Source organism: Suncus etruscus, chromosome 5 (genome assembly GCF_024139225.1).
Source record: "Suncus etruscus isolate mSunEtr1 chromosome 5, mSunEtr1.pri.cur, whole genome shotgun sequence".
NCBI lineage: Eukaryota > Metazoa > Chordata > Mammalia > Eulipotyphla > Soricidae > Suncus > Suncus etruscus.
This window is the reverse complement of record NC_064852.1, coordinates 10,942,124-10,967,321: the sequence shown is the minus strand read 5'-3', so window position 1 is coordinate 10,967,321 and position 25,198 is coordinate 10,942,124. Positions and strand designations below refer to the sequence as shown.

Here is a 25,198-nt window from a genome sequence, read left to right as displayed (position 1 = left end):
AACTACATCTTTCTAAATATGTACAAATATTAGATATGTGAACTACAGCAATAATGTATTGTGGTGAAGATGTAATTTTATTTCTACATTCTGCAGTGCTCTGAGTTTTTCATATGGATTAAGACACTTAGGGAAACTTCTCTGGTATTCAACTGAAAAAATAATCAAGTCTTTTTATAAAATTTTAGGGCAAGTTCTATTTTCATTGTCTTATGTGGTGCTCATTGTATAGTTATGCATCTCCTAGGACTTAGTCATTAATCAAGGATGCTTTGATATGAATGTGTTTGTAAGTGAATGTACATGAAGGCAGATGGATGAAGACATCATTCCTTCAGAGATGAGCCATCTCTTGTAAGAGGTCTCTTGATGTTCCAGTGACATTTTGGTTACTTTGCCTATGAAGACCATATTCTAATGCAATACAAGAATAATGCAAGTTGAGAAGCACTTTAAAATTAAGGGCATATCATTCATCCTATAATCATGATCCTGAAACATAATGTAGCTTCAAACCTCTAGACTCAGAAGGCTCAGAATTATTTTGTTCACATAACACCGTGACATTCGAGAGATACTTTTTTAAATCTTGCTCTTACTATTCTCTAAAATGTAGATAAAAAAATCACAGTTTGGGTGTTTGTTGACAAACAAGTAATGGATGTTATGAAGTTTTCTTATTGACCCTGATGTACTATCCAAATGAGAAACTCTAATTCCAATTTTCTATCCAAATGTTTTTGAAGAATAAGTGCCATAAATTCAGTGGCAATATGGCTACATGTTCTATCATATTTGTCTAGTATTGTGATTTAATATGAACTCCACTCTGATCTTGCAAAAATTTTCCCTTCTTTACTCTTTTTTATCTTTAAATAAAGTAATTTATATTTATAAATTACCATACTTTACTGAAGAGGAAATTGGTAGTGAAGCGCTAGTAAAGCTTACACATCACTGCTGGTTCCAGGCTGACTCCTTTTTGAGGATCTGCTGCTCTCAGTTTGTTGCACTGCCTGAGTTCCCCCTGATGGATTCTGGTTTGAGTCCTGGATTGCAAGATTCACTGATAGTCTTGGAGCATAAAGTCATGAGAGATAAAAAAGAAATGTTGCCAAAATCTATTCTACATAGATATTAACATAGCTGGTAACAATCTTTATCCGATCCTTTCCTTTTGTATTCATTTTTCTTGTTTTTATTTTGTTGGTTTTTGTAGAGCCAGGAAACAAATGCAGATTCTCCTTTGTTCATGGCCAGAAATCTGCCACTGAGTTGCATTCATTTGTATGAATGTTCAAGATTTCTTTCTGTTAAATAATTACACCGAATACTGTCATAACAAAATGTGACTGAATGAGGGAAGTAGAAAGCCTGTCTAGAGTACAGGCCAGTGTGGGGTGGGGAGGAAGGACACTTGGGATATTGGTGATGGGTATGTTGCACTAGTGAAGGTTTTTTTTTTTTTTTACATATAATCCCAGCCCAGAAGCAGGATGCATTTTAAATATTATAAAAATATATTCACTTTACTAGGCAGAAATTAACTACGTGGCAAATACAAGACAGGAGATGATAAATGGAAAGAAAAAGGGAAAAGGAAAAGGAGAGAGGGAGGGAAGGCAGGCAGGAAGGCAGGAAGGCAGGAAGGAAGGCCCTTCTTTACTCTTGATGTGGCTGTAAGAAAGTCACTTTGATAAAAATGTATGTCTGCATCAGCATAATAATCATAGTTTTCCATATAGAGTTCATGAGGATTAAGCTAAATGATGACTTTTGTTCTCTGTTGACCAAGTTTGTCACCTGTTATGTGTTTTAGAAAAATCTATTTTTCTCTCTACCTACTAATATATATATGTGTGTATGTTTAGTGAATAGTAGCTATATTTAAATTTTTTATTGGTGGAAGTTGAAAAATTGTATCCCATATTATTTTTAAATATCAGAATAATATCTTTATTTAAGCACCATGATTACAAATATGTTTGTTGTTAGGTTTCAGTCATAAAAAGTCATTATATTTTTAAATAAAATGACAGTACTTTGTAATTGCTTTTACTACTGTTTGGAGTAGGCTATTGTGGAGTGTCAGTATCAAAATTCATACTTGTTACCTCCAGCATTATCTTCAAAATCATCACTACACTCTTCACATGACTAGAACTTTACTCAACTATCAGTGGCAAAACAATTTTTGTATTGACATCTGTGAACCAAGTATAAAATTGGTCAGTAAGTTAGCAATCAGATTTCCTAAAGTATTAGCTCTGTGATGCAAATTAGTCTGTCTTAAATTGTCTATGCTCCTTTAATTTTAAGAATAAGAATTTGAATATATTTGGTAAACTTTAGAAGGACATAGAGGGATGCCTAATTCACTTAGATTGAGGGAGATTACTTGAGGAGACAAGATCATTCTTGGAGCCATGCTGTCAGAGTAGACTGAGAATGAATTATGCTTTCGTATTACACAGGACCTGGTCAGTTTTGGAAAAGTAGCACCACCCACAAAACTTTCAGGCTAGATGCGTTGGGATCTAAAAACCACCACTAGGTCGAGTAATTTTCCTGATGAGCTAGAAATTGATAGACTTGGATGTAGGAAGAGGAAGGACACCAGATTAAGGGAGCTCTATTGTGGAAGTATTTGTGTGTGGTGTGTGTGTATATGTGTGCATGTGCTCACACTTGAGACATTGAAGACTGTGCTATTTCCCTCTATCTTTATGCCCAGTTCTTACCTGGAGATGTTGGACAGCTTCTATCTCTGACACTTCCATGAGGGAGACTGAACTTTGGTGGCCCACTATTTATCCAAGAAGACATAGTTGGAGGCAGAACGCCCTTTTCTAGCAAGAGGGTAACACAGATTGAACACTCAGGGCTTTCCTGATACCTTGGTGTACGGACCAGTCAAAGTAACTGACTTTTTATAGACAGTGTCTCCCGAGACTTAATCCCAGACCTCCTAGTTAGAGAAAGGATGGGGCAATTGTCCAACAACTCAGCTATTCCCTATGAACTGTGGCATTCCCTAGACCAGAAGTGTCACTAATAATCTTTAGAGTGACCAGGACTGGGACCCAATGCTGACTTTCTGTATTTTCCCAATCTGAACCCTAGGCTGGCCCTGTCACTCTTATGGATTTGACACTTCCTTTTTATTTTTTATTTTATTTTTTTTTCGGGCTACACCTGTTTGATGCTCGGGAGTTACTCCTGGCTAAGCGCTCAGAAATTGCCCCTGGCTTGGGGGGACCATATGGGACGCCGGGGGATAGAATCGCCGTCCTTCCTTGGCTAGCGCTTGCAAGGTAGACACCTTACCTCTAGCGCCACGTCGCCGGCCCCGACACTTCATTTTTTAGAGCTCAGTGCTTGTGCATGAAGAGTGTGTCCCAGGAAATAAATGAAAAATAGACGAAAGCCATCAGAGCTTGACACCGGGATTCGAACCAACCACCTTTGGTCCTGGATCGGCTGCTTGCAAGGCAAACGCCACTGTGCTATCTCTCCGGGCCCTGTTAAAGAGTTTTATCCGGCCATTTTCATGATTCAAGCAGAGTATAGTGAGTGCCTCGTGTGACTGAGCACCGAGGTACCACCATAGGATGTTCACACTTTGTATCCAGGAACCCCTATGGATGGAAAAACTGAGAGGTTATTTTAAATGTGGTAAGATTAAGGCATTCCAATATAATGTTTTGAAGTGTTTCCGTTGGACTCAGTAATTTCCCGTCATAATCTTTACCTGTAATCCTGCATAAGATCCCTAGTAAATTATTATGGGCCTTTGTAGTAAAACAATAATTACATACCTGTTCACTGTACGCTGCTGTTTCTGTTGTTGCTGGTTTCTTTATGATATAATGTGTAGTCGGGCTTTGTGTGGTTTCTCTCCCCTTTGTTTTGGACTCTACTCCCCAGTATATGGTGATTATTACAGTGTTCGAGGTTTCTATCCTGTTTCACCCTGTTATTTAATCGTGGGGTGTTGGTTGTATATCTGGTGTATATTCTAGGTACTTCAGAATAGTGCTATCAGGTGCCATTTAGATAGTGGAGCATTTCTTATTTGTATGACTTTAGACAATAGAGCTGACTTAAATGTAAGTAAGGCTCATGGTGCTATTATTTTGCTTTTTATCTTTATTTTCATCTAAGCCTATTAGCACATATAAGGGAATAGGAATAATATGTTTAACACATGTCCATTAACTATATGCCTACTCATCCCATTCACTTTTAGTATTTTTTGGTTCCATTCTTTTGAGGCCATCTGTGTACCTCTTTTTATTAAGATGCCTCCCACATTTGAATGGCAAGTTTTTGTGACATTTTCTTTTTATATATTTAATTTTATTAAAAAAACCATGACTTAAAAGTAATGCATAGTTTAATTCTAGACATACAGTGTTACAGAACTGATCCCGTGACTACCCATCAGTGCTCCCAGGTTTCCTCTCCCATCACTACCTAACCCTGCATATTGACAGGCACCTTTTTTAATTTTTTTTTGAAGTGAAATGATCCCTGTTCATTTTTTACCATTGGATTTTAATTTTGCTCATTTTAAACCTTAATTCAATAGACTTAGACATATTTCATTTTTTGACTTTTTCTTTTAATATTTTATTTTTGTGAGAATCATATAGACTGAGGTAGGTAAGTGGTAGTTTTGATAAATTCCCATTGCTTTGAGTGGGTCTTTTTTTTTTTTGTTTTGTTTTGTTTTTGGGCCACACCCGTTTGATGCTCAGGGGTTACTCCTGGCTATGTGCTCAGAAATCGCCCCTGGCTTGGGGGGACCATATGGGACGCCGGGGGATCGAACCGCGGTCCTTCCTTGGCTAGCGCTTGCAAGGCAGACACCTTACCTCCAGCGCCACCTACCCAGCCCCTTGAGTGGGTCTTTTAAATGATAAGACACGTATAGGTATTGATTATATTTTGCAGGGCAGGTTCACTTTTGCAAAAGGTCTACAGTATGACTTTTCTAGAAATATGTCTACTTAATCTAAAATTTTCTCTACTAGAGCCAAAGCAATAGCACAGCAGGTAGGGCATTTGCCTTGCACATAACCAACTTGGGTTTGATTCCGGGCAGGTTCGGGGGACCATATAAGATGCTGGGAATCGAACCAGTCTGTACTGTGTTGGCCATGTGCAAGGCAAATGCCCTATGGCTGTGCTATTGGTTGGCCTCAGTTCATTCTCTTTGAAACCTATGTGTAACTCTTTTCAATTATTTTTATTTTCTCCCACTTTAGAGAAATCCCTCTAGACGACCTCCAACACCACTGGAAATACTCTGGAAACCCCAAGAACTCAGGGTCAGAGTAGAAGAGAATTCTTGAGTGTTTGCATTGAACAATTGGCTTGGTTGACTGAAAATCATCAGTGGAGCCCACAGTCTTCTGGTACATTGCTTCAGAAGCCCATCTCCAAATAATTGAAATGTAACAATATTTTTATGTCATGTGGTTTTCTAAGTATTGTTATTTTTTGTAATTTTTATGCTCTTAGAGTGAACATTTTATTGAAGAAATATACAAACCCATACATGTGTTATATAATTTTCTCAAAATAAACACATTTATTTCATCAATGCTCAGATCATGATCTAACAATTTTAGAGTTCTTAGCATTTATAGTTAATAATTATATGACACAAAATTGGGAGAAATATTTACAGAAAGTGAGAGGATTGTATAGGGAGGCACTTTAGTTATATAATTTTATTCCAACATAATATTATATATATTTAAATCAAAAAGTCATGTATCTGGAGGGCTGAAGACATATTACAGAGGGTAAGGTGCTTGCCTTGCATGTGGCTTACATGACTTTGATCCCACCTGTGGTTTCCTTAGCATTGCCAGGAATGATCGCTGGGAATAAAACAAGCATATCTGCATGTGACCTACAAAACTAAAAATAAATAATGTATTCTACCATACAAGAAAAAGTTGGCTCTATAAATTCTGTGGAAGAACTTTTAAAAATATGATCCAAAATTTAAAAGCTGAACTTTGGAAGAAATGTCCAAGTTATTTCTTTTCACCATTTTTGTGTTGTGTTTTTTGTGGCCTCAGGGTGTATCCCTAGTAGTGGTATTGCTGAATCAATTTCCATTTTTTTGAGGTATCTCTATATTGTTTTCCATAAAGGCTGTAATAGACAGCATTCCCACCAGCAGTAAATGAGTGTTCCTTTCTCCCCACAACCCTGCCAGCACTGATTGTTTTTATTCTTTGTGATGTGTGCCAGTCTCTGTGGCTTGAGACAACAATGGTACCTCATTGTTGTTTTGTTTTGCATCTCCCTGATGATTAGTGATGTGGAACATTTTTTCTTTTTTATTATTTTTAATAATATCTTTAAGCACCACAATTACAAACATGTTTCTAGTTGGGTTGGAACATTTTTTCATGTGCCTTTTGGCCATCTGTATTTCTGCTTTAAGGAGTGTCTGCTCATTTATTTTCTCCATTTTTTTGATGGAGTTAGGTGTTTTATTCTTGTTAAGTTCTATCAGTACCTTGTATATATTAAATATTATTTCCTTATCTGATGGTTATTGGGAGGATAGTTTCTCCCATTCTGTAGGTGGCCTTTATGTCCTAGTCATTATTTCCTTTGAAGTGGAGAAATTTCTCAGTTTAATGTAGTCCCATTTGTTTATCTCTGCTTCCACTTGTTTGAAGGAAACTACTGGTCAGCCACATGCAAAATAGCAAATTCAGACCTCTATTAGCACCATGCAATAAGGTCAAATCAAAATGCATTAAAGGCCTTAATACCAGTCCTGAAATCATAAGGTACATAGAGGAAAACATAGGCAAAACACTCCATGGCATTGAGACTAAAGGCATATTCAAGGAGGAAACACTATTGTTCGAACAAGTGAAAGCAGAGGTAAACAAATGGGACTACATTAAACTGAGAGGCTTCTACAGTTTAATGGAAACAGTGACTAGGGTATAATGGTCACTCACAGAATGGGAGAAACTATTCACCCAGTACTCATCAAGTAAGGAGTTAATATCTAGGATATACAAAGTACTGACAGAACCGACAGATTATGTTCTTAAAGATTTCTTGGCTTGTATACCTGTGGGATTGAGAAGAGATTTGGTTATAATCTAACACCCCCCTCAAAGTAATCTCCCAGCAAAATGAGGACATAAAAAAAACTTCTTAAATCCAGTAAGAGCCATAATCCAAACTGATAGCTAACATCATACTCAATGACAAAAAGAAACTGAGAGCCTTCCCTCTAAGATTATGATTGAGCCAGATTTCCCACTTTCACCAGTAGAATTCAGCATTAGACAATAAAATAAAATTATAGAGCTTCAAATTGAAAAAGAAATAATCACTATTCATAAAAAATAATCAAAAATCTCCCCAATGAAACTCTAGAAATTTCATCAAAACTTCTTTTTTGGGGGGGTCACACCCGGCAGTGCTCAGGGGTTACTCCTGGGTTCTATGCTCAGAAATAGCTCCTGGCAGGCTCAGGGGACTATATGGGATGCCAGGATTCAAACTACCAACCTTCTGCATGCAAGGCAAACACCTTACCTTCATGCTATCTCTCCGGCCCCATTTCATCAAAACTTCTTGATAAATTTATACAGTAAAGTACAGACTACAAAATCAATACAAGGAAATATGTTGTATTTTTACATGTAAATATGAGAGGTTAGAGAGATAATATAATGGGTAGGCTGCTTACCTACCAAGGCTTGATGCCTAATACCCTATATGGTTTTCTGAACCCCACCAGGAGTAATCCCTGATCGAAGAGTCAGAAGTAAATCCTGATCACTTCCAGGTGTGGCCTTAAAAAAATGAGTAGAAGGGGGAAAAAGAAACATCAGCAGACACCCTGTTTGAACTGGGTCTCTGTTTAAACTGGTACCAAGAACCAGTTTAATAAATGAGATGAAATTCTTGTACAAAGACTCTCAATCATTTTTAAAGGAAACAGAAGATGCAGTGAAATATAAACATATTTCTTATTTGTATGTCAGAATAATTACCAAAATTAGAATACAGATTTAATATAATACATTTATATGTATTTAATTTAATTTAATATAATTAATTCCAATGACATTAGTTAGGGACTCGAAATAAGTATTGTGAAATTTATGTGGGGTAATAAAACTCCCTGAAGTGACAAAGCAATCCCAAGAAAAAATATGGGAGGCAGTGCTTTACGTGACTTTAAGTATACTATATAAGCATAATGAATGGTTTGGCACTGCATTCAGTCACATTTTTAAACCAATGGAACAGAATCAAGAGTTAAGGGATAAACCATCAAAGACATGGATCTATGAGAGAGAAGCTGGGTTCATGAAATAGAACAAGGAAAACCTCTTGAACAAATAATGTTGGGGAAACTAGATATCCACATATAAATAAATGTAATTAGACCCTACCTCACACCAGACATTGTTCCAAAAAATAATTATGGAAGTGAAAATCAGTCTTTAAAAAGATATTCAACTTCACTTGTCCCAGTAGCAATAAAATTTATTTAAAAAAATTATAAAATTGGAGGTGGTGAGGTTGGGAAGGAGATATCAGGTAGGTCACAAGTGGGCCGTCGGAGGGTCACCATAACAGGTATCCCAGGGGGACCCTGAGTCCTGAGAGAGAGGCCAGAGGGAGCTTGAAAACTTTTGCCAACTAGCCAACGTGGCATAGGTAGCCCGAGGGGACAGAGAGCCATGAGGAGCAGTGACTAGAGGGCCAAGAAGAAAGCACAGGCTGGCTCCCAGGTCGGGGAGGTGACTCATCTAGGCTCAACGGCGCCCTCTGCCACTGTGGCCAGGAGTGGAATTACACTGTCTCACAGGAAAGGGAGGTGATCAACCAGGCTTGACTGGAGGACGGGGGAGGGACCAAGCCTCAGCAACATACCCACCAGGAACAGCACTCCAGAGAAGAAACCCAGCCCCAACACACAGGTGGCAAAAGTAACCTGAATTCAGAAGGCACTGCACTCTAAGCCACACCAATATAAGCAAAGGAATATGGGTAGATCAAGGAAGACCCTGAATTCAGGGGATATGGAAAGGATCCCTAATAAATTTCTAAGTCCTCCAAAACGCACAGACCCAACAGAAGATCTTAAATTAGCCATGAGGAATGAAATGCAAGCCATGTTAAAGGAAATGAAAGAAATACTAGCCAGCAAATACAAGAAATCCATGGACAAACAGATCAACCAACTAAAAGAAGAATTGTTACAAAATATGAGAGACTCCATGCAAACAGAATTAAAGGAATTACATAAAACCATAGAAAGCCAGAGAGCAGAATTGCACAGCTTGAGAATCATATAGAACAACTCAAAGAAAAACTGCAAACAAAAGACAACAAAGAAGCCAACAGAGAAATAGAAGGTAAAGCACTGGAAGTAAAAGTCCAGTATTTAATGAACAAAGACAAAAGAAACAATCTAAGAATTGTAGGTATACCAAAAGGGGAGGAAACAGGGAAAGGGGAAGAACAATTAGTCAGAGAAATAATAGCGGAGAACTTTCCCACCCTCTGGAAAGACGCATCTGAGCAAATCCAGGAGGTGAAAAAAATCCCCAACAAAATAGACCCTAACAAACCAACACCAAGACACATAGTAATTCAAATGGTAAGAAACAAAGAGAAAGGCGACCTACTTAAAGCAATAAGGGAGGAAAAAAAAACCCCGCACATACAAAGGAAGGAGCATTAGAATCAAACCAGATCTCCCATATAAAATACTTCAAGCAAGAAGACAGTGGAATGACATATTTAAACGACTGAATAAAAGAAATTTTTAACCTAGAGTCCACTATCCAGCGAAACTCTCATTCACATGGGAAGGAAGACTAAAATTATTCTCAAACAAAAATGAACTTGCATTATTTGTGCAAACAAAACCGACCCTAAATGACCTACTCAGAGAAGAATTACACAATCGAAACCCCCAATTGTAACGGGACTAAACTCTCTCATTAAAAGGCACATAATAGAGAACTTAATTAAAAAACATAAACCATATTTTTTCTGCCTACAAGAAACACACCTACAAGTACAAGATAGGCACAGGCTTAAAATAAGAGGATGGAAATCAATTATCCAGGCCAATGGAAATAAAAAAAAGCAGGGATGGCCATTCTGATATCAGATCAAATTGCATACAACCTCAAGAAAGTGATCAGAGACAAGGAGGGTCACAAGGAGAACACTAGACCAAGAAATTCTAACACTGGTTAATATCTACGCACCTAATGCAGAGCCAGAAAAATATGTACGGCAACTGCTTGCAAAACTGGAGGAACACATGAAAGGAAATGTGATAATAGTTGGAGATCTTAATACTCCACTATCAATACTGGACAGATCCACCAGACAGAAAACTAACAAAGAAATAAGAGCCCTAAATGAAAAAACTAGAAGAACGAGGACTAATAGACTTATATAGGGCCCTCCACCCCCAGAAAGCAGAATACACATTCTTCTCAAGTCCACATGAAACCTTCTCCAGAATAGACCATTCCTTAGGATGCAAATCTAACCTGTATAAAATCACAAAGGTAAGGATCATTAGAAGCACTCTGTCAGATCACTATGCAACAGAGGTTAAAATTGACTGTAAAAAGAAGCAATGGAGAAAATCCAACACCTGGAGATTAAACAATATGCTGCTCAAAAATAGCTGGATCAAAGAGGTACTCAAGGAAGAAATAAAAAGATTCCTTGAGACATACGACAATAAAGAAACAACTTGTCAAAACTTATGGAACACAGCAAAAGCAGTAACCAGGGGGAAACTCATAGCAATACAATTCTATCCCAGAAAAGAGGAAAATGACAAAATTAGCAGCTTAAAGGACCACCTTAAGGAGCTGGAACAACAGCAACAAAGAAACCCAAACACAACCAGAAGGCAGGAAATAATAAAAACCAGAGCAGAAATAAACAACATAGAAACTAAGAAAACAATACAGAAAATCAATGAGACCAGGAGTTGGCTTTTTGAAAGAATAAACAAGATAGACAAACCACTGGCCAGACTCACCAACAAAAGAGGGAAAACACCCAAATAAGCAAGATCACAAATGAAAGGGGAGAGATTACAACAGAACCCCAAGAAATCCAACACATCATGAGGGCATATTATGAACAACTATACTCAGTTAGGCTAGAGAACCCAGAAGAAAGTGACAGATTCTTGGAAAAATACCAGCTTCCAAGACTAGAAAAGGAGGGTTTAGAAAGCCTCAACAGCAACAGCAGAAACAGCAGCATAGAAAGACCAGGTAAGTAATCAGCCTTCTACTACAAAGGCCCATAATAAGCCTTAGGGATCTTATACAGGTAAAAGATACCATGGGAAACCACTGACTCCAACGAAAGCATTTCATAATAATATGTTTTAATGCCTTAATCTTTCTATACTTAAAATAACCTCTCAGCTTTTCTGTCCACAGGCGTTCTTGGATACAAAGGGTGGACAAACTAAGATTGCATCTCGGGGCTCAATCACATGAGATACCATACCCAACTTGCACTACGAGAATGTCCCAATAAAACTCTTTAACATACCCTTTATCTCTAGGTTATACCTTCATTTAGGACTTGAAGCACATGACCACCCAGACCACCGAAGCAGCAACTGTGACCTATAGACTTATACTACAGGTCCTACTCACCGAACACATTCAAGGAAACTAGCATTCCCTCACTCTTTTCTCTACTCTTCTCACTACTGTTTTTTTATTTTTTTCTTTTTCTCTCCTTTTCTTTTTAATTTATTTTCTCTTTTCTTTCCTGCCTCTTCCATATACTTTCCCCTTTCCGCACTTCGAAAATCTGACTATCCCTTCACCCCTCAATCCCATCCAGATTTCCCACTTTATTAAAACTCTTCACCCTTAGTTCCTAATCCATTAGGTATCAAGAATGACCTCCTACCCATCGAACCAGTACCCAGCATCCAAGCAAAGGGACAACCAGTCAACCCACACCTCACCACCTACAAGAAAAGGCAACCAACTCCCCTGCTGACTCAACCCTTCCTAATGTGGACTGTTACTTGAAACCGGACATAACTCTACAAGTATCCCCAATGCATGAACTCTTCCCAAGTCCTCCCTGCTGCAAATCTTTTGCCAATCTCAAGAAGGTCAGGTTGGGAGATGAAAAGGCGCCCGGGAACCCACACACAACAAGAAAATCTCAAAAGACAATGGGTAAACCTATACTACCATCATAAGTATAAGACCTGTATTACACTACCTCTTTACCTGCTTTTCCCCAGTTCCAAATTTTTTACTTCAGTTTTAAAAAAATCTTTTTTCTTTATATATATATATATTATATATATATATGTGAGCACATATATTTTTATTTCTATTTTTATCTTTTTTTGGGTGTGTGACCTATTTTTGTTTTCTTCTCTCTCTACCCTCAAATGCACCAGCAATATAATGTAGCACCATTTCTCCCTGCAAAGGCATACTAAAAAAAGGGGAAATCATACATATAAAAACGAGCTCTTATTTACTAGGGATAAGAACTCATACTTGTTTACAATACAGGGGCATCTCCCACCTTAAAAATATGTCACGTGGACTCAACTTAGACCCCAGGTGATTAGACACCAACCGTCCAGTCTTGAACCCTGGATCACAGACATAGAAATGACACACTTCTTTACAACAGCCACAGGAAACAAATCCCAACCGGGACATCCTTAATAGTGCTCGGACACCAACAAGTGCCAGCCCTAATATGATACCCTGACAACGAGGAAAATGGGAACAACTTGACCTAAGAGCAAGTTATCTTACCTCACCAGCTAACAATAAGACAAAACATAGAAGACTTGTCACCCTTTGGTCTATCCAAATGCCAAGATCGCGATTTACAGATGACTGGCTGACAGAACCATGGCTGGACTGTATGTATCCTGGGACCAATAAAAAAGCCCTAGTCTAGGGCGTGAGCTACAACCTGCATAACAACCATGATCTCTAGTTCTAGAGATCTGTCTGAAACATTCCCAACAGAATGGGACTTCTGGAAACATAACGGAAGGCCCATCCTAGGATCAGCACAAAGACCAGGACCGCCAACCACAGAAGACGGATTAAAACGACACTGAGGGAACAGAACTTCTAGAACCACAAAGAAAGACAATCATAAGTTCAACTTCTTGACTCGTGCAGATACCAAGACCTCTAGATACAGAGGTCTGATGTTATCACCCAGGGCGGAGCAGAAGTCTTCCAAACACCACGAAAGCACCAAGGGGAGAGTAAATGAACCTGTACTGAGTCTATAGTTAAGCCCATGACAATATTCTTCAAGGGTGGAGAATCTCTGTATCTTAGGCCAAGGGAATTCCTTTTCGAATGACCCCAATATTTACTGTGCATGTGCAGGAGGAAAAATAAAGGCAAAAAAGCACAAAACAATTATTATTATTATTATTTATCTATTTTTGTTGATTTCTTTGGTTTGGCTATTGAAGTGGATGTCTCCATTTATATTTATTTATTTATTTTCTTCTTTTCTTTTCTTTCTTTATGTGCTCTGCCACATTTTTTATCTCAATACCAGGGCTTTTATGTGGTGCTTGCCCTTTTCTTTCTTTCTTTCTTTTTTTTTTTTTGGAATGCTCACTGGATATTTTATTTGACAGTTCTTTATGTACTGTCGTGGTGTTTCACCTTCTTTTCCCCTTCGTCTCTTAAACCAAGGATGAAAGCCTCTAGAAGGACTCCGCCCATTTCCGGAGTATTTGATCTCCCCCCCCCCAGGTTACTTTTCTCTTCTTCAAACAAAACCACATAACTTGAACTATCTAGTCCTGCCTCCCAATTAGGGGGGATAAGGGAGGTACCAAGAACAAACAGGTGTAAGACCACTAAGTAGTAAGCAAGGCACAATGGGGACAATTTATTCTAGCAGCCCTGGGGGTGAGGGAAGAGGATATGAGAGGTAGGACAGGAACGGAGGTGGAGGGAGAACAATTCGGAGATGGAAATTCCCCTGATTTTATGTTAATATGTACCTAAAATATTATTGTCAATGATATGTAAGCCACTATGAGTGAAATAAAAATTATATTAAAATTTATAAAATTTTTATAAAAATATCCATAACCCAAAACATTCACACCACAAAATGCTGTGAAGAATATAGAAAGGACAACGGGAACTCTTATCCACTTTAGTTGAACATGTAAAATGATACAAATACTTGAAAGACAGTTTCTTAGAAAATTTAACACACTCTTACCATTATCTCAACAATCATGTTTCTCGGCTTCTATCCAAAGGAATAGAAATGACATGTCAAAAGAAAAAAATCTGACACACTAAAATTTCTTAAAAAATTCTTTAAAATTGCTAATCCATGGAATCAAATGCTATTCCAAAAGGGAAAAATTTCCAGTCAAGCTAAAGATACCAGAGATAAGAATACTAATGTGTTTTCTCTCAAGGAATAAGGATCTTTCAACCAAGCAATCCCAAAGAGACATACAATCAGTATAATTTATACCAGGAATAAGTTTAGTATCTAGTTAATATGGAGATCTGTGAGGAGGGGGCTCTTGCATATTATTTTTATGAATAGTGATTATTTCTTTTTCAATTGAAGCTCTATAATTTTATTTTATTGTCTAATGTTGAATCCTATTGGTGAAAGTGGGAAATCTGGCTCAATCATAATCTTAGAGGGAAGGCTCTCAGTTTCTTTTTGTCATTGAGTATGATGTTAGCTATCAGTTTGGATTATGACTCTTACTAGATTTAAGAAGTTTTCTTATATCCTCATTTTGGAGGGAGATTATTTTGAGGAGGTATTAGATTATAACCAGCTGTACTCAAGGTGGTGCCAAGAATTGGGCTGGGGTGAACCTCATGTAAGGCAAGATCTTCACCCTATCATGTATCTGGCTCTTGTTGAAAATTTTTATAATATGGGTATTGAATCTCCTTAAATGTTTTTCTTTTGTTCATATTACTGTAATCTTTAATTGTATCACATTCAGTGATTTGGTTTATATAAAACCATTCTTGCATTCTTGTCAGAAACCCCACTTTGTCATGGAATCTCAATTCTTTGAATGTATTGTTGAAATTAAGTTTCCGAATATATTTTGAGGATCTTGGCATATGTTTTTTTTGGTCACAGTACAGACCTATAATCTATTTTTTTTACTGATATTTCTGTTTACTTTTGTATCAGGTAATATTGGCTTTATTGAAATTATTCAAGATGCTTTTATTTTCTTTGAAAAAAATGTTTTGGTGCTCAGGGCTTATTCCTGGCTCTGTACTCAGAAATCACTGCTGGCTGGCTTAAGAAACTATATACTATGCATGGAATCTAATCTGGGTTTACATATGTAAAGCAAGTGCCTTATCAGCTGTACTATATCTCCTGTACCTTCTTGGATGGGTTTTGAGAGTCTGAGAAGGTAGAAAGTAAATCATCTTTGAAGATTTGGAAGAAAGAACTAGGATCTGAATCTGGGATTTTGTCTTGGGGAGACTTTTGATTACTGTTTTTTTATTTTAGTTTAAGTAGTTGATTGTTCAGTCATTTTTTTTCCTTCTGACTCAGTCTTGGGAAGTTAGAAGATGCCAAAAATTAATCAATTTCCCCTAAGTTTTCCAATTTTGTGGTTTATAGCATTCTTATATAATCTTTTGCATTTTTTTTTGTTTGCTTTCGTTTTGGGTCACACCCTGTGGCGCTCAGGGGTTACTCTTGACTCTGTGCTCAGAAATCGCTCCTGGCAGGCGCGGGGGACCATATGGGATGCTTAGAATGGAACGGTGGGTCTGTTTTGTGTTGGCTGCATGCAAGGCAAATGCCCTACCACTGTGCTTTCTCTCTGGCCCACCTTTTGTATTTTTGTGATTTATATTGTAATGCTGTTTTATATCTGATCTGATTTATTAAAACTTTCCCCATTTTTTTCATGAATATAGCCAAGTGTCTGCAAATATTTTTGGTTTTCTGAAAAACTAGCTTTTTTTTTTTTTTTTTAGGTCACACCCAGCAGTTCTCAAGGTTACTCCTGGCTCTATGCTCAGAAATCGCTCCTGGCAGGTTCAGGGGACCATATGGGATGCTGGGATTCGAACCACCATCCTTCTGCATGCAAGGCAAACGTCTTACCTTCATGCTATCTCTCCAGCCCTGAAAAACTAGTTTTTTATTACAATACATTTTATATATTTTTATATATCATTTATTTCTGATCTAAATTTTATGACTTTTCTTCTTGGGCTGCCTTTTTTGTTCTTTTCTAGCCTATTTCTTTGTTGTGTTTTGGGTTATACCTTGTGATGCTTGAATATATACATCTCACTCTTCTGGAGATGTTTAAGGGATCATGAAGTAAAATAGATCTAATCTGGGCCTCCCATATGCAAAGCATGTGCTCTAGAATTTTGTAAACCTGCTTGAACTTTTGTGCTAATTTCTTATGATGTGAAATTAGTTTGTTTATTTGGATGTTCATTTTTTCACTGTGGATGCCTACAGTGCTATGAATGTCCCTCTGATAACAACTTTAACTGTGTCCCATATGGTAAAATTTTCATTTGTTTACTACAAACCTTTTATGTTTCCTCTTTGACCAGCTAGTTGTTTACTACTATGTTATTTAGGTTCCAAGTGTTTGAAGCTTTTTTTCTTTTTTATCATGGATTATTTCTACCTTCAAGGCATGTGATCTGAGGGGATACATGATATGATTTTTTTATTTTATTGATTTTATGGACTTAAAAAAATCTCCCAGCATGTGTTTTATCTTGGAGAATGTCCCATGTATACTTGACAATTATTTGTACTTAATTTTTTTTTCAGGGTGAATTGTTCTACATGTCTATACTTGTCTATTTAGCCCAACTCTTCCTTTATTTCCCCTTTATGTCCAATATTTCCTTTTTCAAAATTTTGTCTAGTTGTCCTATTGAGAATTGAGAGGGAGAGGTGTGTGCTGAAATCTTTTAGTATCATTGTGTTGATAATATATTTCCACACTTATATTATCAGTTGTGTTATGTATTTCAATAATTCTTCATTTGATGAATTTATATTAACGAATGTTAAATCTTGATCTATTACCCTTGACATTATATAATGTACATATCTTCATAGGAAATCATTCTTTTTATTTTTATGTTATTTTTTGGTTGATTCCCAGGATCTACTCCTGACTCTGCTCAATGGACTATGTGGCGGTGGGGATCAAATAAAGGACAGCCTCATGCAAGTAAACACCTTAAACTGTTTTTCTCTCTGTACCATACTAACCATTTTATTGAAAATTTTATTTTATCAGGGTAAATACGGCAGTTGCAATTTTGTTGTGATTGTTTTATGTTTTTTTTTGAGGCCTAAGGAGTTAAGATTTATTGTATGGTTTTTCTAAGTAGCAATTTTAGGTTACTATTTCCTGTAAGAGTTTTTTCTAATCCTTTACTTTAAGTCTGTGCTTATCACTACACTATTCAGTTATGTCTCTTGTAAGCAGCAGAAGGCAAGGTGCAGTTTTCTGATCCATCTGTTAACTCTATGGCATTGACTGGTGTCGTCAGAGCCTGCACAATATTTAAAGGCTCTTACAAATTGAGTTTATTTTTTGTATTAGTAGTTTCCTGATAATTGGAAAATAATTTACACTTTAATGTTATTGATATGTAATTAATAAAGTAGTTATTATTGTATTTTAAAGTCCATCTTTGGGATTGGTTTTTTTTAATAATATAACCTAGTTATTACCATTGATATGACTTTTCATTTTTTCTAGGGTAAGAGGATATTCCAGTGAGAAAACTCTGGAAAAAGAAGAATTAAGAAGGTAGGGGAGTATGGTAATTCTCACAGTGATGACCTTTTAGTGTTAGCAGAGAAATAAGACTGATGTGCAGAATCTTTCATTTTTCACTTTATTTCAAACTCTCTCTGGCTCTCAAACTGACCTAGTTGGATAGGATTTTTTAACTATCCTGCAGACATATCCCAGTGTTTATTTGTTATTTTTTTTCTGGCTGGATAATTTGCTACTTGAAATGCTTTTCCTTTTTTTTTTCTTTGTGTACTTTTATCAGTTTTTAATCCCTCATTAAGAAAAATATTAAATCATGCTTCCAAGAATCTTTGAAATTCCCTTCCAGGAAATTTGTTTTTCTAAAATTGTATAGAGTTTCACACGACCATTTTTATACTCTGTGTAAAATTGGTAGGAAATATAATTTCATCATCTCTTAAGTCATATCTATGCCATTGAATCTATTTGCCTTCCTATGAGTAAATTCTGTCCTTTAATTTCTTTAGCCCCCTTTTCATATCTTTATTCCTCAGGCTGTAGATAAAAGGATTCAGCATAGGTGTCACTACCGTGTACATCACCGTGGCTACCCTGTCTTTCACGACTGAGTACATGGATAGGGGCCTGAAATAGACATATATGATGCTGCCATAGAATAAGGCAACGACAGTGAGGTGGGAGCCGCAGGTCGAGAAGGCCTTCCACTTCCCAGCTGCAGAAGGAATCCGGAGCACAGTGATGATGATCCTCAGGTAGGAGAAGAGGATACACAAGAAAGGGGTAGAAATGACAGCCAGGGTCTCGGTTAAGACCACAAGCTGACTGGAGGATGTGTCAGAGCAGGATAGCTTTAGCACAGGCTGGGTGTCACAGAAATAGTGCTTGATGACGTGGGAACCACAGAAAGACAGACGGGACATGAGCAGCACCCGGAGGAGAGAGTGTAGGTGAGAGATTGTGCAAGACACCACCAGCATGAGGAGGCAGCGCCTTGGATTCATAACCACATCATAATGGAAGGGGTTGCAGATGGCTACCAGCCTGTCTATTGCCATGGAGGCCAACAGGTAGCTGTCAGTGTTCCCAAAGGCCATGAAGAAGTACATCTGCACCAGGCAGCCCACGTAGGAAATAGACTTTGTCTCCGAAAGTAAATTCACTAGCATCTTGGGCACAATGTCTGTTGTGAAGCAGATATCCATGAAAGAGAGGTTGCTGAGGAAAAAGTACATAGGGGTATGGAGCCGGGTATCAGAGTAGATTGCCAGGATGATGAGTACATTCCCTACCACAGTGACCAGGTACATGATGAAGAAGATGCCAAAGAGGGGTGTCTGTAGGCGGGGGTTGGAAGAGATGCCCAGAAGAATAAAGTCTGAGTTGCTGTTGCTGTAGTTCTGATTTTCCATGACTGGACTTTTGGCAGGGTTTGGGGAAGCAGTGAATAAAATAGTAAAGACAAATGTTTATACCACGTTTCTTTCTTCACTTTGCACCTATTAAAAATTGTGTTTTAAAAAGAATTTATAACATTGTTTTTAAGACATGGCAGAAAACTAAATAAAATTTGGTGAAGGGTGAGTGAAATATTTTAAGATTAATTTTAAAGTTATTATACTAAAGTTTTCACCAGTTTTCTAAAGACTTATATGTTACCTAGTATTTCTGAGTTCTCAGTCCTCTTCATATAGATTCTGTTTCACTGTTTTTTGTCAGTTTCTTTGCCTCTTTTTTTTCCCATGTCTTGGGGAAGGGGAATTTGAGTCCCACCTTTAACTTTCACATAAAATGCTCCACAAGGAGTTCTGAGGTCATGGAAATATAGAGATAAAAAAGAAAATCATAATTAATCAGATTATTTGTATTAGTTAGATTAGACTTTATTAGTACAGCAAACCTGCTAAAATTTTTTTAAAATATGGAATGCTTCACAAATTTGCATGTCATCCTTGCGCAGGGGCCATGCTAATCTTCTCTGTATCATTCCAATTTTAGTATATGTGCTGCCGAAGTGAGCACTGCTAAAATTTTATATAAGCATTTTTGTTTGGATAAAATGATTTGGAGTCTTGATTTATTTTTTTTTTTTTTTTTTTTTCTGGGAACCACACCAATCTTAGCTCAGGTCTTATTCCTGATTCTACACTCAGAGATCACTCTGGGAGTCTTGAGAGACCATGTATGGTGCTGGAAATCAATTTGGATCAGCCACATGCCATGCACACGCCATTTTACCTCCACCACCCATACTATAACTCCAGCCCCTTATAGTCTTAATCACAATAATTATGAGATTTGGTTGAGGAATGCTACATTTAACAGGAACATTTCAGGAATACTCTATGTTATTGAGACCGATGTTTAAAATATACTGAATTATACATTCTAAATATCTCAATATTATAAAACTATTGAATTAAATAATGTTAAACTTTGCATGTAGAGACATTCTTTCTAGTGTCATAGAAAAGACAAAGGAAATGTGTTTTCTGTTACCTCCTTTCAAGTACATTGCCATTAAAAAACAAATTAAGGCAGTAGATAGCATAAAAATTTAAAAGATAAAATTATGATCGTTGTTAGTAATTTGATTATAAGTATATAGTTAGTCATGAAAATGTTAAGTTTAAACCTGTAAAGATGGCAAAAATGGTGTTAAAATACTTAACCCTATTTAAATTTTTAAAGTTTTTTGGAAGGGAGATGGGGCTCCATACCTATTGATCTGCAATGCTCATGTCTTAGTCCTGATTTTGTACTCAGGGATCAATCCTAGTAAGGCTTGGGGGACCATGTGGGGCCCAGGGTTGAATCCAAACATGTCATATGCAAGGCAAGCATCCTATCCCTGTACTATATCTCAAACTCCTCTATTTAATTTTTAATGGCAAAATCCTAAAAATTTTAATGGAGGGTCTGAGAAAACAGAACAGGAAGGAAGGTACTTATGTCCCATGTGGCTGATTCTGGTTCAACTCCTCAGCACCACATATGATGTTATTCCTAAGCACAGAACTTGGAGAAACCTTGAGTGCAGGTAGGTGTGCCCTTCCTAAATTTAATGGAAAAAATTTTAATTGATAATGACAAAAAATAATACTTTGGAATAAGCCAGACAGGAAAGAAAATAATCATGAAAGAATTACTTGAATAAATTAGAACACAAAACAACAATCAGTTAAAATGGAGATATTTTCTAAAGAATAATTAATATTTAAAATATTAATTTCAATGGTGATTCAATTAAAACTTTTAGTTATCAAATTTTAGATTCCACATATGTGTAGTACTATATAATGTTTGTCTTTATCTTTCTAACTTTACTTAACATACTGTTCTCAAAATATAGGATTTTCTTCTATTGAAAAATATAACTCATAATAAGTAGCATCCTGGTTGCTGGTGAAGAGGTGGTGGATAAAATAGAAAGTGCCTGTCAAAGGGTTCAATATTTCTGTTTTAAAATAGATAAATTTGGGGGATAAATATTTAGCATAATGAGTAAGTTAACAATTTTGTATAATATATTTGAACTTTGATAAGAAAGTAGATATTTATTTTATTTCATCTGTAAAGGGAAAAATTTTTATGTAAACTGATATATAACTGATATATGTAATGGTTGGATAATATACAGTTAAGAGTATAGTATTATAAATACCTGTATTATGTCTCATAAAATAGCTCTCATTTTATAATACATTAAATGTAGCTCATTTTTTACCTTCAATTTACATAGGCCAAATACAGCTCAATAGATTTAGAAAGATGTCAGTTCTCAAAATAACAAAGTACTCTGGACTTAAAATAACACTCCATGCAACTTTTTTGTTCCTTCAAAGGTCTGTTTACATTTCATTGGAAGTAGCTAACAATTAGAACAGGTTTGTAAACAAGTAGGATAATGACCTAAAACTTTTCCATTGAAAACAAAGAACATGTTAGTGGAAGACAACAAGATAATGATCTATGTACACAAAAACCTCATGTCACTGGATAAAAATAAAGATTTCTGTATACTTGTGTGTCTGCATGTAAAATAGATCTTGATCTATATAGATGTTAATGTATTGGATTAGTTTATGTTATGAGAATGGAGAAAACATGGAATACTAATTTTGTGACAAGTGGCAACAGGCTGACAATTTGTAAAAGTTAATCTACATTATATCTAACATTCACATAGAAATAACCACACACTGAATGAACAAATTTAAAAGTGAGAACAAGGTGGGTCTGATGAGAGAAGGTTGGCCAAATGTGAAGTTTAGGGTTTGATTCCTGGTGCCTACATGTACTAAGCAGGAGTCTGTTGTTTTTGCCTAGCAGTCCTTTTGTATATGATCTTGGGTCCATTCACAATTTTCAGGTACATCATAGCAGTCTATGTTTGGGTACTGTATAGAAAGGGTACAATCTCTAAACAAGAATTGCAATGAAAAAAGGTGGGTCATCAAATAGGAATGTGACCCACTGCAAGCAACTAACGTTTGTTACCCCTTTGGGGACTACAATCAGAACATGTGAGGGCACCACAACTAAAGAATGCAACCTTTATAAAGAGTATAGGGTAAACACATGTGGAAGTAGCACAGGTAAAGGAATGAGACTCCTGATTAGTACCACAGCTAAACTGTGTCATCAAAAGTGAAAGTGTATGATCCCATCCCTGCTTCTTTCACAACATCAACAGAGGGATGAGAAATGTAAAAGTTCATACATGTAAGAGATACCAACCTAAGATCAGGCTCAGACAAAAAAAAGAAGCACATTTCAATGATCTCCATTGGGATTCCATCCCATGCATGAAATAAAAAACAGAGGAAACAAACTCAAAATACTAAAAATATAAAAATATACCAAAAGTGATCATAAGTAAAGCTAAATATAAACTAACCACAAAATGAAAATGCTAGAGATACATTTGGCAAAGCAATGTATGAGAAAGTCTTCAAATTGTTTATAATAAGAAATTCTTAAATATTCTTTGCTAATTGTCACGTAGTCACTTTTGCTCAGACTTTCAGAGACTCCATTTTGATTTTAGTAAAAAGGGCTTTTAGTTATGCCAGTCTCCAACATTCTTTCACACATCACATTATCTATCAATTTTGTTGATAGTATTTGAAAGAAAAAACATCCATACAGACACTGATCAGTGTGTTTATCAGTATAGACTATTTCTTAGTCTATTATAACTAGAAAATGACATATCCTTATTCAATAATACATAAAGAAACATACTCTTTAGTAAATCCATGTTCCAAAAACAGTGTGGTGTTTAGACTAAAACATACTCACAGATCAATGGGATAGAATTGGGAGCTAAAACATGGCTTTACAAAAAATTGTACGTGGACAAAAATAAAGATCGAAAGTCTTCTCCATAGGTTGTGAAAACTGGACAGAGAAAAGAAAATGAAAATAGATTACTACTTTTTATTTTTTTAAACTTTATTGATTAATTGATTGATTGATTGGTTTTTGGGCCACACCCAGGGGCGCTCAGGGGTCACTCCTGGCTCTGCACTCAGAAATCGCTCCTGGCAGGCTGGGGCTCATATAGGATGCTGTGAATCTAACCAGTTCCCTCCTGAGTCGGCCGCATGCAAGGTAAACAACTAACCACTGTGCTATCTCTCTGGCCCCGATCACTACCTTAGACAATACATAAAAATTAATTCAAAATGTATTAAAGACTTGAATGTACAGCCTTAAACTTTGAAAACACTTTGAAAAAAAAACATAGGTGATATGGTTCTTGATATTAAATTAGAGATTTCCTTCTGGAGTTCAACTCCAATGACCAAGGAAACAAAGAAAAGGTTCCCTAGCCCCTATCATAAAGAAAAGAAAAGAACAAAAAGAAAAAGAAAGAAAAAAGCCCACAAATACAAAAGACAATCTACTGATTGGGTGAAATCTTTTAACATATACACTCAATAATGAATAAGACCCAAAGCATATTATTACAATTTGCCAACAAAACCCATGTGAGCAAATTAAGAACATGCAATTTATCTGAATAGATATTTCTCCAAATGAGATATTTCATTTTAATTGGTCATTGTCTTACCTGACCAAACAGGCACATAAAAATGCTCAATATTTTTTTGGGCCACACCTAGTGGTGCTCAGGGGTTACTCCTGGCTGTCTGCTCAGAAATAGCTCCTGGCAGGCATGGTGGACCATATGGGACACCGGGATTCGAACCAACCACCTTTGGTCCTGGATTGGCTGCTTGCAAGGCAAACACCGCTGTGCTATCTCTCAGGGCCCAATGCTCAATTATTATTACAATGCAAATTAAAACTAGAATAAGAGGTCATTTCACAATAGTGAGAGTGGTCTGCATTCAAAAGACAAGAGAAAACTGTGTAAATAAAAGTGTAGAGTAAAAGAAATCCTTGTATATGGTGCCTGGGAATAAAATTGGTGCAGTTTGGTGGGAAACAGAATGGAGTCCACAAAAATTAAAAATAGAAATTAACAATTATACTTTAAATATCTATCTAAAGAATATCTAAAAGGTATTTCTAACACCTATAGATTGATTGCGGTGTTGTTCACAATAACCAAGGCATGAAATAAATCTCAAGTATCCATTGATAGATATTGACTTTATTATAAATATTATGATATATATATTCTCAATATACTATTATTGAACTATAAATGATCAAATAGTGCCGTTTGTACCATCATGGATGGAAGTTGATGTGGTTCTAGTAATATAAGTTAGAGAGATAAATACTCCATTCTGGTTATTATGAATTAAAAAAGCAAATATAAATAAATATTGGATAACTAAATTGATGTATAAAAGTGAAATATTTATTGAATGGTAGAAAGTGGGTGGAATTTTAATAGTCATTGGTAAGAGCTTTTTAAAAAAAGTAAATGGGGCTGGAGCAGTGGTGTAGGGCATAAGGTATGTGCCTTGTGAGTGCTAGCCTAGGATGGACTGTAGTTCCATCCCCGGCATCCCATATAGTTCTCCAAGCCAGGGGCGATTTGTGAGTGCATAGCCATAACCCCTGAGTGTCACCGGGTATGGCCGAAAAACAAAAAAGACAAACAAAAAAGTGAAGATATACCAAGATTTATATTATGTTGTTGTGGATTAAATTATTAGTCATATGTGCTTAGTACACATATATATGTATATATTCATACACATTTTAATTTTAGGGTTTTTTTGTAGGGGTTTTGGCCACACCCATTGATGCTCAGGGGTTACTCTTGGCTATGGCTCAGAAATCGCTCCTGGCTTGGGGGACAGTATGTATGGGACGCTAGGGGATCGAACCACGGTCTGTCCTAGGCTAGCGCAGGCA

The 25,198-nt window shown here is 36.6% G+C and overlaps 1 protein-coding gene and 1 non-coding gene across 2 annotated transcripts; both read right to left on the bottom strand.

The window, feature by feature from the left end:
- Positions 1 to 18,333: 18,333 nt before the first annotated feature.
- Positions 18,334 to 19,269, bottom strand: LOC126009653 (olfactory receptor 1L4). Its single transcript, XM_049774206.1, has one exon. The coding sequence runs from the start codon at positions 19,267 to 19,269 to the stop codon at positions 18,334 to 18,336; it is 936 nt and encodes a 311-aa protein (XP_049630163.1).
- A 503-nt stretch (positions 19,270 to 19,772) lies between these two features.
- LOC126010471 (U6 spliceosomal RNA) lies at positions 19,773 to 19,879 on the bottom strand. Its single transcript, XR_007496499.1, has one exon. It is a non-coding gene; the product is annotated as a U6 spliceosomal RNA (small nuclear RNA).
- Between the last annotated feature and the right edge of the window lie 5,319 nt (positions 19,880 to 25,198).